The sequence below is a fragment of the Coregonus lavaretus genome (genome assembly GCF_964263955.1).
Source record: "Coregonus lavaretus genome assembly, chromosome: 11".
NCBI lineage: Eukaryota > Metazoa > Chordata > Actinopteri > Salmoniformes > Salmonidae > Coregonus > Coregonus lavaretus.
In genome coordinates, this window is record NC_139998.1 from 21,092,592 (window position 1) to 21,109,967 (window position 17,376).

The 17,376-nt window shown below is 43.0% G+C and overlaps 1 protein-coding gene across 1 annotated transcript in view; it reads right to left on the reverse strand.

The window, feature by feature from the left end:
* Nucleotides 1-484: 484 nt before the first annotated feature.
* Nucleotides 485-17,376, reverse strand: part of LOC311137069 (casein kinase I-like) — a 62,487-nt gene continuing 45,595 nt past the window's right edge. Inside the window, exons 5-13 of the mRNA XM_084171399.1 lie at nucleotides 11,836-11,987; nucleotides 11,415-11,649; nucleotides 9,624-9,709; nucleotides 9,172-9,256; nucleotides 8,542-8,690; nucleotides 8,047-8,154; nucleotides 4,617-4,730; nucleotides 3,358-3,464; nucleotides 485-1,010 (exon numbers count right to left, since the gene is read on the reverse strand). Coding sequence (XP_084027525.1) covers nucleotides 956-1,010; nucleotides 3,358-3,464; nucleotides 4,617-4,730; nucleotides 8,047-8,154; nucleotides 8,542-8,690; nucleotides 9,172-9,256; nucleotides 9,624-9,709; nucleotides 11,415-11,649; nucleotides 11,836-11,987 — 1,091 coding nt within the window. The 3' untranslated portion in view covers nucleotides 485-955. The remainder of the gene's footprint in view (nucleotides 1,011-3,357; nucleotides 3,465-4,616; nucleotides 4,731-8,046; nucleotides 8,155-8,541; nucleotides 8,691-9,171; nucleotides 9,257-9,623; nucleotides 9,710-11,414; nucleotides 11,650-11,835; nucleotides 11,988-17,376) is intronic.

Consider the following 17,376-nt stretch of genomic DNA (forward strand, 5'->3'; position numbering starts at 1 on the left):
CATTTGATAAGCACCACCAACAATGGGAAAATTGATTCAAAGGGAACTCCCTCTGCTGGTGATTTGCTGAATGTGCAATCCTAAAGGAGGGATGTGATTGGTTAATGACCTATAATGTAAATTTCTATATATAAAATGTGTCATACTGTATCTTCAAAAGTACCAGAGAGCCACTTTCATTATGAAAAATATATATATATATATATATATTGGTGATACAAATGTAAAAAGCATGTCAAACATTCTTCCTTCCAATGAAGTTTCTATGTGAGAATTGCAAGAACAATGTGATACTCCCAAAATATTTTCAGGCTGTCCTGGCGTGGAATCGCCCTAATATCTCCTACAATTCCAAGACAGTCAAACAGGGCTAAGAGTGGGAGGGGCTTGGTGGCATATGAATCAATTAACCATTAGGGCACATTCATACATCCACACATATGTACAGACATAAATATGCATGAACAAAAAGCAAACAATCAGGGACAGCTTAAGACCTCATTTTACTGGGGATGTGAGAGGGTTTGGTGAATGGGGAGAGAGAAAGAGAGCGGGAGAGAGAGACGCAAGACAGAAAAAAAGATGTGGGGTCTATAGGCTGCTAGACTGGTCTCCTTACTCCCTCAAAGAGAGGGAGGGAGGGAGATTTGACTGATCGCCGCTTGAGCAAAAGAAAAGGAAAAAAACGAGAGGAAGATTAAGAGATGTCCTCGGGTGTCCTCTGGTATCCAGAGGGAGGGTCAAAGGTCAAATTCAGTAATTTATTCATTCAGCCACCGAGAGGGAAAGAAAAGAAAGGTCTCTGTGGCGAAGGTCATTCAGTAGGTCCAGGTCATTAAGAATCGCATATCTCTCGTAAGAAAAAGTATCTCTCCCAACTACAACCGGAAATGTCCCTTAATTCGTTTCCTTAAAACAAAACCCGCTCAGCGACACCGGACAACGTAGCAGGAGCTCATTTCTGCCGTGGAGTGTTCTTCTTCCGTTTTCTCTTGAAGAAGCAACAGCACCTGAGGAGAAAGGAATGTGAAGAGGGAGAAAAGGAAGGATAGTTACTTGGCAATCTACACTGAGTATACCAAACATTAGGAACACCTAAGGAATTGAGGCTGTGCCCTCAGAACAGCCTCAATTCGTCAGGGCATGAACTACAAGGTGTCAAAAGCGTTCCATAGGGATGCTGGCCCATGTTGACTCTAATGCTTCCCACAGTTGTGTCAAGTTGGCTGGATATCCTTTGGGTGGTGGACCATTCTTGATACACATGGAAAACAGTTGAGCATGAAAAACCCAGCAGCGTTGCAGTTCTTGAAACAAACCGGTGTGCCTGGCACCTACTACCATACCCCGTTCAAAGGCACTTACTGTAAATATTTAGTCTTGCCCATTCACCCTCTGAATGGCACACATACACAATCCATGTCTCAATTGTCTCAAGGCTTTAAAATCATTCTTTAACCTTCATCTACAGTACACTATTTGAAGTGGATTTAACAAGTGACATCAATAAGGGATCATAGCTTTCACCTGGATTCACTTGGTCAGTCTGCCATGTTTGGTATACTCAGTGTATATCTCTCACTACTATCCCTTAGACTCATGTTGCACTCAACTCACAACTTAAAAGATTCAAATGTCAGCTTGTAAACAAACCCAACAGTGACACGTATGGGTTAAAGAGGTAATAAAGAATGGACGTTGAACATTTAACAGTTATAAGAATGAGTGTGACGGTGAGGAAGAGAGCAAGCATTCAATGGGGAGGGAATACACCCAGACTCTGTATGCTACCCAGCTGGCACAAAACACTAAACATTTCTGTAATGTTCTGCAATTAGATTGTACAACGACGCAAGTTGAGAACTGTAGAGTCAACGTTGTAGATCTTTGCGAGCCCTATAGGAACGCCATTCGCAAATCCGTTCTTGATGGATACAAAATCTTTGTGTGGCCCTGGCCTTTGTCTTTCCTGTTCACTTGACAAACTCTCAAAAGCTTTACCTTTGAGCTACATAATCATACTTCAGCTCCTCTCAGTAGTGTGAAAAGGATGTTAATCACTCCATGTGAGAAGCCTAAAACCCAATATGAAAGTAACATAGTTATTTGTTTAATGGAAGGGGTGAAGCCAAGAATTGGTATTAGTTTAGTGCTAGTCTAGTCCACTCCCTTTTGAATGGCTGATGTGCATGGGAGCGGGGACTCACCACAGGTTGAGCATTTTCACGCAGCTACAAAGAGTGTGAGGAGAAAAGACATATTAATAATGTAGAGAGAGAAAGAGAGGGACAACGACTAAGATAGTCCTTGTGCAATGTACAACTGCACGCACGCACATACACACAGGTAAGAGACAAAACCGTGGCTGGGCAGTGGAGGAAAGGACAATCATTGCAGTTCATGCAAGGGAAACAATCAAAACAAAGAGACAAATGTGAATGAGAGACAGAGCACCTATATTATACAATGTAAACTCAACTGTCAACTGATTTTTAGGAATAGAGAATAATCAGAATAGGTAACATATGTAAATCTACTATATGACATTGAATGTGAAAAAAAGTCACCTGTTTAGTTAGGTATACGGTACTTATTAACTATTTTGAAATGATGATTGAACAGCTTCTTACTAAACAAGGATGGGGATTTTGATTTTGTTATTTTTTGTTTTAGCTAGTTGGTATATTTTCAGAACATTTTAATAAGATAATTTAGATCACCTTAATAACTTTGCAATTTAACTTTGTAATTAAAACTGTAACTGAACCAAATTTGGATTTGTTGCAGATTATCAGTTTGTCAGGAGATCCCCATCAAAACCCCATCCGGTCCCAACAGGTTCCATCCACAAGAGACAACTTGGTTGGACATGATTTGATCCTGACTCAAGCAGTTTGATTTATTGGATCTAATCCTCTTTTACTGAGCTTCAAACTTGTTGGGATTGGACAGTCAGTCAATCTCATGGATTGAGCAAGAGTCGTGGTAAAGAAATTACCCCAAATACCACTTGCTGTCATAAATTGTCTTCCAATACAACTAACAACAAAGTGCTACTGAAAGAGTCCCCTGTAGCTCAGTTGGTAGAGCATGGCGCTTGCAACGCCAGGGTTGTGGGTTCATTTCCCACGGGGGGCCAGTATGAAAATGTATGCACTCACTAACTGTAAGTCGCTCTGGATAAGAGCGTCTGCTAAATGACTAAAATGTAAATGTAAAATGAAAGAGACCAATGACCAAGCGAGAGATGGGGAGAGGGAGAGAGAGAGAGTGAGAGAGCGAGAACGCGAGAGCGAGAGAGAGAGAGAGAGAGAGAGAGAGCTAGCTGCAACAGAAGACGAAGCGCCATATACATACTTGGCCTCTTCCACCACCTCCACCTCGGCCTGCACTGCGATAGGTGCGTTGGAATGGGCCGTCATTGGGTCGTCTGCGTTCAGCTCCCCATTGGTGGAGGTTACCACCTGAGGCACATGAGGAAAAACGATATATCAGTCAAGCCAAAATAAGGATCATTCTGCTAGGAGGATTAAAACGGAAAAATACCCAATGACAACATTGACAACTCCATCATAAGGTCAACCAAACACTGTCATGATCATAATATAGCCCAAAGTGCCATAATTACATTATATATTTTTTTACATTTTAGTCATTTAGCAGACACTCTTATCCAGAGCGACTTACAGGAGCAATTAGGGTTAAGTGCCTTGCTCAAGGGCACAGATAGATTTTTCACTTAGTCGGCTACGGGATTCAAACCAGCGACCTTTCGATTAATGGTCCAACGCTCTTAACCGTTAGGCTACCTGCCGCATCTTGTGACAACTGACTTAACACTGTCACAACATATAACTGTTACTTACATTTGTATGCTAGCTCGCAGTAGGCCTAGCCAACTATCTTAACAACAACAAATAGTGTCAAGTTAGCATAAAGCCAGTTGTCATAAGCTGTTATGATGACATCAGCTGTAATGAATGCTTATGGCATCTCGCCTGCTCGGTCACACACGACAGTAGTATGTAGGCCCTCACAACAGAAACATCAACTAAAGTGAAGTTACCAATCTCCCTCCATACAGCTTAGCCATTTCCAGACATCCATGTGTGGTGCCATTTATCCGGCTTATTAGCCTTTACCGCTACCCCTTTACTACCGGTTTCCCTTATTGGGAAAGGTTCTTGATCGAGTGTGAGTGAACGTGCTTGTCTGATGGGCCTTGTGAACCTGTCTCTCCCTGTCTGCCTCCTCCAGAGTGCATGCTTGATGCTGTGTATGAGCTGCTCTCCTCTCTTGCTGCTAAACACAGAAACACAACATGATGAACAGCCTCCGCTGTTGATCATCATAACAGCCTCTGCTGTTCAACATGTGGAACAGCGTCACATATACAGCACAACATATTTTATCTTAAGGGCAAAGAACAGGTGGTGCAAGCAACGTGGCAATGGCCCCACCTAGCGATTCAACTGCTTTCATCTACTCTGTCCCTTTGGATCTGTGGGCTAGAGGGCTATCAAGGACATAGGAATGAAGCAGGTTTTCTGTTTTGAAAGCCAGCCAGTGTACAGGTAGTTAGCATTCGAGTCTCTCCGTGGTTGGTTGGTGTATACCTGCACAGAGCCCCCATGCCTGTCTGCGGCCAGGTGGGAGCTGCTCAGGTAGGAGGAATTTGTCTGCCGGTGGGGCTGTGCATCCCATGCTCCTCTGCGGTCTGATGCAGCCATCTGGTTGGTTGATTGTGGAGGCGGATGGGCGGAGGGAGACGTGGGTGGGCCGAGAGTGAGCGAGAGAGGAAGGCGCCGAGAGGCGATGCAGCGCAGAAAAACAAAACAAAGAAAAGCAGAGGTGAGACGTGTGGCAAAGCCGTGAATACGTGTAAGTAATTGAGAACAACCAGATCAAAACAAAAAAGTAAGCCGTGTCAAGGAAAAAAACAATAGCTTTAAAATTAGATACATTTGTGTATTTAAAGCAAAATGTTTTTAGCCAGTTAAGAGAAACCCTGTATGCATGTTTGACATCTTCATCTTTTTTGTATTTCCTTATTTTATAACCCTGGTGTCTTCCCTAAGAGACCTGCGTTGTTTCTTTGTCCTGAATCCTGGCTATATTGATTGAGAAGTCTGGGCCAGGCAGGATCTGCTTGGTCCCCCTGTAATTCTTTCATCACCGTTCCCCTGGACAGGACAGGTTGTACGTGACAGGACATTGAGGGATTAGCTGCTAATAGAGTTGTGGCAGGAGTTTTGGCAGGTGACTTATGCAGTCTGGGAGCTTTCAACCGGAAAACACTGAGTTAATTTCATACTGGCTGGCATCTCCTGTCTCGCAGGTCTGAAGCCCTGGCTCAATAAAACGACTTGTGCCTGGAGAGACTGATGGGGTGATATAAGTTGACCTCCTCAAAACCAAGGACGTTTCCTTCTCTCCCTCTCATTTCTCTCCTCTTTTCTCCCTCTCTCCTTCAAGTCCACTCTGCCTTCTTCACCTTCCATCTCTTTCCGCTTACTCCCTTCTTTCTCCACCTAAATCCCCCCTCCATATCAATTGCTTCTCGCACTCTCTCTGTCTCTCCATCTCACAATCTCTTTCTGGCACATACTGTAGCACCAATGGTGGCACAGGTGGAGCACTGATTAGAGATTAGTCTGGGACTCCTGGGCGCAACGCAACACACTCACGCAACGCAGTCATAGGACAATCAAGTATCACCACTCAAGCTGCAGCCAATCAGATTTGAGACAAGCTTCCCTGCCTGTCGGGAGCTAAGCTAGAGGACTTCCAGTGGAGAAATTCATTTTGCGGCTCTTCATGCCTCTCCGGTCGAACACAGTCAGGCAGAGGCGGATATGGACAAGATATTTTGGTGCCAACAGCAACTCATCTGAAATATCAGCTGAGACTACATGCTAGGAGCCCTATTTTTTACCTGAAAGCTCCTTTGCTTCTGTCTTTTTCCAAAAGCGAATATGCAGAAAACTATGATTTTTGCCAAATAGCACAAATCCAAACAATGTTTTTTTTTAAAGGAAGGCTTGAAATGTGTGGAGCATAAGCAGAGCCATCAAGTTGGAAAATAACTATGTTCTACTACTTGTACTAATTTAAATGGTGGTGGATGTACTGTAGTGTAAACTATTAAGCTTGTTGAGATCAAATGTGATGTATTTAGACAATCCTAAAACCATAATCATGCAACTCTATAGCATTGACACTAACCTTTAACAGCTTTGCAGCTCACTCTATGTCAATTATACAATTACACTCCCCTCTGTATGTATTTGGACAGTGAAGCTAAAACTTTTAATTTGTCACTATACTCCAGCATTATGGATTTGAGATAAAATGTTTTATGAGGCGACAGTACAGAATGTCACCTTTTAAACGGTAAAACAGATGTATGAAAATACCCTAAAATAAAAGGTGACATTCTATGCTTGTTGCCTCATATGAAACATTTGATCTCAAAACCAAAATGCTTGAGTATAGAGCCAAATTGAAAGTTTTGACTTCACTGTCCAAATAATACGGAGGGGAGTGTATATGGTGTTCAAGCAAGCAATGCTTATCGATTGTCCGTGTGTGGCTGGCAGGGTTATGCTAAATACGGCTGCTACAATCTTGACTAGAACCAAAACATTTGATCATATTACTCCAGTGCTAGTGGCTTCCTGTTAAGGCTAGGGCTGATTTCAAGATTTTACTGCTAACCTACAAAGCATTACATTGACTTGCTACTACCTTTCTTGCCGATTTCATCCTGCCGTACATACCTACACGCACGCTACGGTCACAAGACGTAGGCCTCATTATTGTTCCTAGAGCAAACAGCTGGAGGCAGGGCTTTCTCATATACAGCAAAACATTTTATGGAATGGTCTGCCGATCCATGTGAGAGACGCAGACTCAGTCTCAACCTTTAAGTCTTTACTGAAGACTCATCTTTTCAGTAGGTCCTATGATTGCATATAGTCTGGGGTGCGAAGGTGAACGGCAAGGCACTGGAGTGACGAACCACCCTTGCTGTCTCCCCTCTCTCCACTGGGATTCTCTATCTCTGACCCTATGACGGAGGCTAAGTCACTGGCTTGCTCACATCCTTCCTGTACTCAGGATCGTGTGGTGGGGGAGATCTTCGTGGGCTATACTCAGCCTTGTCTCAGGGTAGTAAGTTAGTGGTCTATTGATATCCCTTTACTGGTGTGCGGGCTGTGCTTTGGCAAAGTGGTTGGGGTTACATCCTGCCTGGTTGGCCCTGTCCGGGGGTAACTTTGGACGGGGCCACAGTGTTCCCCGACCCCTCCTGTCTCAGTCTCCAGTATCTATGCTGCAATAGTCTATGTGCCGGGGGGCTAGGGTCAGTCTGTCCTGTCTGATATAATTCTCCTGTTATCTGGTGTCCTGTGTGATCTTAGGTTACCTCTCTCCCTCCCTCCCTCCCTCTCTGAGGACCTGAGCCCTAGGACCATGCCTCAGGACTACCTGGCCTGACGACTCCTGACTGTCCCCGTTCCACCTGGTCGTGCTGCTGATCTAGTTTCTGAAGTTCTGCCTGCGGCTATGGACCTCTGACCTGTTCACCAGTTGTGCTACCTTCTCCCGGACCTGCTGATTCGATCCTCTCACTTTATTCATAGGTTCCTGCCTTTCTTGGGAGTTTTTCCTAGCCACTGTGCTTCTACATCTGCATTGCTTACTGTTTGGGGTTTTAGGCTGGGTTTCTGTATAAGCACTTTGTGACAACTGTCCATTTCAATCTCTGTCAATTTGGGAACTGGATTGGCTCTCCTATGGTGAAATTCCTTGTCCAATTCAACTGACAGGAGTGGAAATGGAATTGAGTAGAACAATTGGGGTTGATGACATTATAGCAAAAATAAACTGAAATTGCATTCATGAAGTGGCGCCAAAAAAATCTCATTTTCCAAGAGGATTTGTTGATTTATGAATAGGATTTTAGTAGTTTTCTTGAAATTATTGCCATTTTCAGATAAACAGGCAGAGCCGAAGTGAACTGCTGAGTGAGACTACTGTGTTTACCTGGTTCCGTAGGGGTTGTTGCTGAGAGGGCCTGTCTCTGTTAGCGTGGCTCTCTCTCGTGATGGCAGACGCACCCGAGTCCACGTTGACAGACCCCACTGGAGTAGGCTGAGAGAGAGAGACCATTGGAGCAGAAACAACAAAGTAAATATAACACACTCACACACAGACAGACAGACAGACAGAGCGAGACAGCGAGAGAGAGACAGCGAGAGACAGAGAGACAAAAAGGCTCAATTGGAGAGCTGCCCAAAAGTCTGAAGTGTCTTCTTTGAAAAACTAGTTTTACAGTATTGTATGCCTTTCACTTGTGTTTTAAATGTCTATTGTACTTGTGATTTCACGACTTTCCAGCTATGAACGGTACACAAATAAAGTTATTATTATACCAAAACATACAGGACTGAACAGTTAACAAGTCTCTTTCAATAGCCCCTATATGACTATTGTGAGCCTACACTTATGCTATTTAGCATGTGAGCACTAGCTACTCACAATCGGTCTGCCGTCCCAGTCGTAGGTGTAGTCAAAGGTGTAACCTTTTCGCTCAAACAGCTCGGTGAACAGAGTCCTCAAATACTCGTAGTCGGGCTTCTCAAAGAAGTCCAACCGCCGCACGTAGCGCAGGTACGTGGCCATCTCTTCTATAAGGGGTCGACACAGTCAGTCAACATGGTTCAGGCAAAACAAGAGCTCCATCTAGTCATACCTAACAATAGATTGCACCAAGACCGCATGGTTGCATGGAATTGCAGCACCTTATGTAACAAAGTAGAATACATTTTTTGTGGAACACAATTGATCCATACCAACAGATGTACTTGAGAGATAAGGCCATTATCCTCAGAACAGATAAAGGAGGAAAATGTGGTCATTGAGCTTTCAAAGGTCAAGGAAGCATTTGCAAACATTGTCTTGCAAGTGCATACTTTTCCAATCCCTCCCCGATGCGCCTTTCCTTCAAGAATCATCTTCTGCTCACTTGAGCCCATTTCTCAGTACAGCTTGCTCTTGTATATTCTATTGCGATTATTTACTGCCATTTTACTACGTATGCAGTGCAGAGCGTGTGTTTTAGGAAAGGCATGCACTAGTGTCAGGGTCAGGAAGGAAGACTGGCAATACCTGGAAAGCTTTCACAGAGGACCTCGATGGGAGTGTTGCGCTTGGTGTCTCCAATCTTCTGGTATCGCTCTTTCAGGGTGTCAGCCTGTAGGTAGAAGGTACAAATTGAGTTCAAACACACTCTTGCTATCTTTTCTCACTCCTTTCCCCTCCCTTCACCCGAATGTTACATTTTGCCTTCGCTCTTCCTTGCCAGTCTTTCAATCTCCCTCTTTTTTGCTCTTCTGTTTAGTTTAGGCTACCATTCCCTCTTCCCCTCTGTGAATCACTACTAGTAGTGCATCACACTCTCCTAATATCTGGGTTGTGATCATTATTAGAGCACATCGTAGCAAAATGTTATGCAACAGAAAACAAAAATGAGCATTTCTATATTGGACAAATTCAGATAGTGCTATCCATTTTGTGCCTACTGAACACAACCCAGCTGATATCATGCCTAGCTCCCCTACCTTGAGTCCTTGCCATGGCAGACTCCCTCGTAGGAAATACATGAACATGTGGCCCAGGGCTTCCAGGTCATCCCGTCGACTTTGCTCTGAAACAAAAGGGAGGGGTGTCCGCTTTAAGCTGTGACCGACGTTTAACCTACCTACCATACCCTTGTGTTGGGGCTTATGGCTTATGTAGGACTTTCAATGCATTCAGCTCCAAATTAGGAACAAAATAGAACCTTTCTGAATTTGAATGACCTCTGGTTTAGTGACATTAAATGCTATGTATGTACACATATAGCCGCGGGAAGTAGGGGTGCTGAAGGAACCCCTGAAAAATCTGGATAAATATTTTACAAAAGTAGTTCACTGGGCTTTTACTAGTCCTGTTTTAGCAGACCGATATAGCCGTCTGTAGCGCAGCCCAAAAACAATAATGGCGCCGCAATATACAGTATCTCAGTTTATTGCATAAATCGTGCATGCATTGGAGTGCGGTAAAATAATCCAGTTCAGTTTTATGAATTACAGTGTAGGCTAATCCAAGTGTAGGCTATGACACAATGTCAGATCAAAATAGCGGCACGAAGTCTCCAGGTGAACGGTTGAGTTGTCCATATGGTGCTGTCATTCAAGGTGCTTTATTTACCCTGTTCGTAATGAGCACAGGAAGATTGTATTTTGGCTTCTGCTCAGATGAATGAAGCCAGCGGGGAACACATGCAGTTTACAGACATCACCGGCAACAGACCTACCACAGATATTACTTGCAGTGGTGTAGTGCTATTTTTTTTCAGAGGAGGGAGCCGCAAAAAATATGTAAATGACGTCATCATTTCCTCAATCAAGGTTTGTACCGACAGATAATAGCCTATTTAATAGCCTATCATTACAGGGCTATCCAACCCTGTACCTGGAGCGCTACCGTCCTTTAGGGTTTCACTCCAACCCCAGTTGTTACTAACCCCATTCAGCTACTTATTAGAATCAGGTGCACTAGATTAGGGTTGGAATGAAAACCTAAAGGATGGTAGCTCTCCAGGAACAGGGTTGGAGATCCCTGTTATAAAATATGCATAAAATGCATCCTCCAATTGCAACGTCTGCTTATGCCCACATATATTGTCTCAAGAACATTTTATATTTTTTATATCCTCAAACACCAAGTTAGGCATACCTATAGGCCATCATCACTGTCAATCATGAATGATAATTATTAATGTTTTACCGGTGAAACTGCAACAGAGCACACATGTAGCCTACAGTTGTTCATCATTCGCCAGAGAGAAGACAAGGCTGAAACCACAATTGACCTACCTCTAGGCTGCTGTAGCCTACATATGTATTTGGTTTGTAATTGTATCGTGTTTTAATTGACTTTTTGTGGTGATTAAATATTATTTATTTAGAATTGCTCTGAATAAATGTTCAGTGTATTCTCAAGTAGAAAAAAGTGAGTTCCCTCAGGCTCCCCCAGCACTACTCACCTGCTTCCTTGTGAAGTGAAGGCAGCTGCACCGCGCTATTTCATAAATAAAAATATTTTTGGGGAGGGAAATTCATTGTTTCGTCACACCACCCCCCCCCCCCCCCCACACCCCCCACCCCCCCCGGAAAAAATGTGCAGCACCCCCAAACGACTTCCCCGGCTATGTGTACACAAATTCTCAAAGGCAATGCCCTTCAAATTGTAGAGTTCAGCCAATCAAACATGAGAGAATAGCCTATACTGTATCCATGCAAGTACCACTCAGGGAAGTTGAGACAAGTTTAGTTGTCTGGTAGAGGGGAGAAGTACTGTAGCCCTACCTTTTCCCAAGTGGGTGTTGATAGACATGTAGCGGGCGGTCCCTGTGAGACTCTTGTGCTCCCTGTAGGGAATGTGTTTTTTGGTCTCTGGGTCGATGTACTCTTTAGCCAGGCCAAAGTCGATGATGTGGATGATGTGCTCCTGCTTGTGCCCCTGCCGCCCGATGAGGAAGTTCTCGGGCTTCACGTCTCGGTAGATGAGGTTCTTGGAGTGGACGTATTCCATCCGGGAGAGCTGAGGAACGGAGAGTGTGTGACGGTCAAACGCATGCACTCAAAAAAGATGTACACACAACTCCACGCACACCAAAAAACTATCATTAAAACACGAGTGGACACACTGGGACGTACAATCAGAACAGATACATGGGCATAATTCACGACAACAAGCTTTTGTCATTTGGATGCAAACTTTACTTACCAGCTGAATAGCCATCATTAAGACTGTCTTGAGAGAGAAGGTCCTGTCACAGAGGTCAAAGAGGTCTTCTAGACTGGGGCCAAGCAACTCTAACACCATGGCATTGTATTTCCCACAGGGCCCAAAGTAGAAGACCTGAGGAAGACCCTCTGCTGAGATAGAAAGAGAGAAGGATGGATAGAGAGGGAGAGAGGGATGGATAGAGAGGGAAAAATATATATAGAAAGAAGTCCATTTAAACTGAAATTGAAAAGACTATCAAGTAGATCAAATCATATGATAAACATAATTTGGAGTTTGGATTATGCAGGGTGTTTTTTCTTTAGAATATGCGTGAGGGCGTGGCAGCGCAGTTTTACATGCCCATTTAACTGCTCTACCTGTGAGAACACATACCTGGGTATTGTTTTATCACTAGCCATTTTGGAACTAGTTTGTCCTTCAGTCACATGCAGGACTTGAGACGAGCAGTAGTTATGCTATACACAACACTCCACAAGTGGCATCTAAAGATGGCCCAAGCTGTTAGGTTGGGGTTTGTCATGAGTGTTGTTCTGAATTGTTTGTTGCAGCTGTTGTAGGCCATCTGCTGTGCCCATCTCAGGAGGGAACAGAGAGGAATGGTGCCCAGAGGAACCTGGGCAAACTGATAACGAGGGTCATGAAACCCACAACTAGAACCGCCCCTATTTTCCGTAGCCAAGTAGCCATTAGCACAAAACTACAACAGTGATGGGATTGGAAAAAATATCCAGAATTATCTCTGCTGCGTTTAATAACAGAGGGAAGGATACATTTTGGGAATTTTAGAGTGGCTCAATCCGTTGGTATTGCAACCTGCTCCGTATTCAGCTCCAATAACATCCCCGGTGTGAGGTTTCTTGTATGAGCTGAGCTCAGCGAGAAAGTGAGCTTTTTTCCCCCTCTCAAAGAGTGCTCTGGACGAGTACAGCGGATGAGTTTGTGCGTTTATCAGCAGTACAGGAGTGAGAGTGGATTTCAGATATTTTTTCCTGACTGAGCATATTTTAGTCACAAATTGTTGTGTATAGGCAAAATGTTACTTAAATGTTACTTAAAAGAGTGCTTCAGAGAATATATTGAAATTCAAACAGCAGAAAAATAAATGATGCATTGTATTGGACAATAGAGGCTAACTACAGAGGTTGAGAGCTCCAAAACGATCCCATAGCAAACTCCCATCTGTACAGCAAAACAACGTTATTCTGGAGTAGTGCAGCAGTATCCTAGACATTATTGGGGCTCCGGGAATGATACAGTTGTCCGGTGCATCAGTGAGAGCGTGCAAGTGAAAGACAGTAATGCCAAAGTTATCTTTTACAATGATCTGAACAATGGGGCTTTTATTCCCAGCACCATAAACAAGACAAGAGAGACAGCATGGTGGAGTAACCTAAGAGTTAATAATATTCCCCTTTAGAGAAAGAAAGCGAGAAAGAAGATGAGCCAAGGAAAAAACTGTTGTAGAAAGTGTGTGTCTCTATGACCAGAAGGGCCCAGGCAAGCAGCAGCGGAGTAGGTCAACAATTGGCCAAGGTGTACAAGCTTGGTGGCTCATAAACAGAATCATGTGACAGAGATAAGTGAGCAAGCAGAATGTGGGAGTGGGCAGGTGTTTCCAAGCTTGATGGAGGGAGGAAGCGAGCCAGAGAAATACGAGCTCCTGAGAAAAACACCCGCTCTGTGTCATCTGTGGGAAAGAACAACGTCACAATAGCAAATGGCACATGTTGTCATGTCTTCTATATGCTGCCTAACTGTCGAGGCATTACAGGAGTTCCACTATACAAGCTATTATCACAAATGTGATTTTACCTTACCCTTTTACCTTACCCCTTCCGCTCCCTAAACCAATTCGTATTTGAACCATGTTTTTACCACGTTTCGGAATGATGAAAATGGCAACCGTCTCAGATCCCATTAAATTTAAGCAGAAGCGGGATAAAAACCTGTTAAGGCCATGAGAGTGCATCTTTTGAAATGCTTTGGGAAAAAATGAATTCAGTCACACAGGAGCAAATGTCGGCTTCTCCTGAGACACGCAACCAAACAAACAATTAATCCACCCCCACATTCAAAGAACAGTCAGGCCTGAGTCACCTAGCTAGTCATCAATAATGGCAGCTCTGTCTGTATGCATCTCATGTAACTTATACCTGAATAAAAACTCAATTTAGCTCTCCAGCAAAGGTACGCACATAAAACATACTCTAAACCCATACAGAAAATAGGCCACTTTGTGTAGAGTATGTTTTATGTGCGTACCTTTGCTGGAGAGCTAAATTGAGTTTTTATTCAGGTATAAGTTACATGAGATGCATACAGACAGAGCTGCCATTATTGATGACTAGCTAGGTGACTCAGGCCTGACTGTTCTTTGAGTGTGGGGGTGGATTAATGGTTTGTTTGGTTGCGTGTCTCAGGAGAAGCCGACATTTGCTCCTGTGTGACTGAATTCATTTTTTCCCAAAGCATTTCAAAAGATGCACTCTCATGGCCTACACTGTTCCAAAACGACAACACATGCATGTCAGAGATATGGAATCTCTCGTGGCTTGAGAACATGTTCATATTTCTAATTCCAAATAGACCTCTCAAGGTAACCATTCCATTTCAGTTTCATCCACATGACAAAACATGGCAACAGTAAACATGTCATCCACCACGAATGATGCAGCGCCCCTCCTTGGGCCAATTGAGATATCGTGTATGACTAACAAATTTCAGTTAATTACTATAGCTCCCGCCTTGGGACAATCAGTGTAATTTTGTAAATGACGGATCTCTATGGCAAGACACATAATTCACCCAAGTCCCATTGTTAGGGCGGAGACATGAGCATCTCGTCATTACATGTATATACAGATATCTGGTTTCAGTCACTTGCGATTTGGAAAGGAAAGTTGGCAGGTGCACAGTTCGGATGCTGGCTTCCCCTAAAGTAAATAGATGTTTTGCCAAAATTATATAATTACTCATGTCTAAATAAAATCATTCAAAATACTTCACCAGAGAGGATATTATTATTATTATTATTATTATTATTATTATTATATTATTAGGATGACTTAGCCACAGAGGATCATTAGCTTCTTCATTATGGCAGAGGCTGGTGCTCTCGCATTAGTTTAATTTTAACTTTTAGATTTATCATGTAAATTCGGATCTTTTTGATTAACCATGTGATGATGATTTTGAGAAACGAAAACATTATTATTGAATTGAAACTTTTCCACAAAAATGTGCATATAAAAATATTCATAAATGACACGCAGATAGGTAGAAATGGTAGGATAAATTGTAAGCTCCCCAAACTTGAAACTCACGAGCTGCCTATGGTCTTTACTATAACACCCACTTATATAACGCGCAAGTGGGTACACACATAGGAGGTCCTGTGAAAAAAACGTGCACACTTATAGAAATCAAATGCGTGTCAAACTGATTCCTTCTGGCGCCGGCCCTTGTCTCATTCACTAGGCCTAATTTAGCTCTCCCTACCACTAGTGTCTCCGTTTTCGAGTGCCTCTCCCCTACTGAGGGGGAAGGCTGGGGTGGGGTCTAGGATTGAACCTAGACAGAGGAAGAGGCTAAACGAGAGGGATAACTGGGCCCAAAATCAGCTTTCTCCAGCAGGTGGCTTTAAAAATAAAAAATTAAGCGAGGTCAATGAGTGTCAAATTTGGTTAACATAATATAATATAAATATAATATGCCATTTAGCAGACGCTTTTATCCAAAGCGACTTACAGTCGTGCGTGCATACATTTTTGTGTATGGGTGGTCCCGGGGATCGAACCCACTACCTTGGCGTTACAAGCGCCGTGCTCTACCAGCTGAGCTACAGAGGACCACAGGTATAAGTTAACAAAAAATGTAATGGCTTATCTGCTACGTGTGGCTTGTTTGATCGAATCAAATGTTTGTAATGATTGGGTTGTTACGAGTGTACTAATATGTCGGACACGTGACACCCTGGCAACTTTGAGAAAAAAACACACATATACACATAATATATATATATATATATATATATATATATATATATATATATATATATATATATATATATATATAGGAGTTGTGCCTGGTCATCACTAGTTACCACAGCCACAAAGTAATAAACCCCGCCTATTTCTAAAATGTATCTTAAATCTGCTAAACCCTGTGTCAACCAACTGGTTGAGTCCTCTCAGCCATGATCATAACCAGATGGCATGGTGGTTGGCACACCATGGACCCTTTCCACTGACTACTCATCATCTCATAATGAAAGGCCTTTGAGCTGAGCCAACATACGATTGTGACTGTCTGTAGTGACGGATATATTTTCAGAATTATTTTGTTACATGGACCACCTAAAGTAGTAAGAAACAGTGAACAAATGTCACAAGCATCTTAAATTACTGTGCTCTGTTGAGGCTGAAATGAAAGGCACTATGAGTATGAAACATCAAACACAAGTCATTAAAAGCGGGAAAGGTGCCTTGGGTCGTGCCTGTGAGGCTGATATTTATGCCACTCCGCCCATTCTTTCCCATCAGCCAATCAAATTAAAATTGCAGATGGAGGGACAGCAATAATCATTTTTAAATATTTCATGTGGTGGTGCCTAACTGATGCAGCTTTAAAAAAGCAGATTGCATCCAAAAACACTGAAATATAAAAATACTATTTCCAATTTATACAGGCTGATATACACTGAGTGTACAAAACATTAGGAACACCTTCCTAATATTGAGTTGCACCCCCTTTTGCCATCAGAACAGCCACAATTCGTCGGGGCATGGACTCCACAAGGTGTCGAAAGCGTTTCACAGGGACGCTGGCACATGCTTTCCACAGTTGTTTCAAGTTGGCTGGATGTTCTTTGGGTGGTGGACCATTCTTGGTACACAAGGGAAACTGTTGATCGTGAAAAACCCAGCAGTGTTGCAGTTCTTGACACACTAAAACCGGTGTGCCTGGCACCTACCATACCCCATTCAAAGGCACTTACATATTCTGTCTTGCCCATTCACCCTCTGAATGCCACACATACACAATCCATGTCTCAATTGTCTCAAGGCTTAAAAGTCCTTGTTTAACCGGTCTTCTCCCCTTCATCTACACTGATTGAAGTGGATTTAACAGAACACATCAATAAGGGATCACAGCTTTCACCTGGAATCACCTGGTCAGTCTATGTCATGGAAATGTAATGTAATGTGTTGTACACTCAGTGTACATTAGCTAGCTGCTTTGCTGGTTAGTTATCTTTTCAAATGAGCTAACTTAGCTTGCTAGCTGGCTGTATATGGCTGCATTTTTTAAATCCAACTAGATGATACAGCAAGTACAGCTACAACTGTTACAAACTGCTTAGCTACCTATTTTCTCTGAAGCAATTTGCTAATCACAAACTGCAACTTAGCAGGCTGGTTAGATAGTAGGGTTGGGCAGTATCCAGATTTTCACATCGTCATACCGCCCTTTTCTCATTCCAGGATTTATGGTATTACTGGTTTAGTACACCGGAGG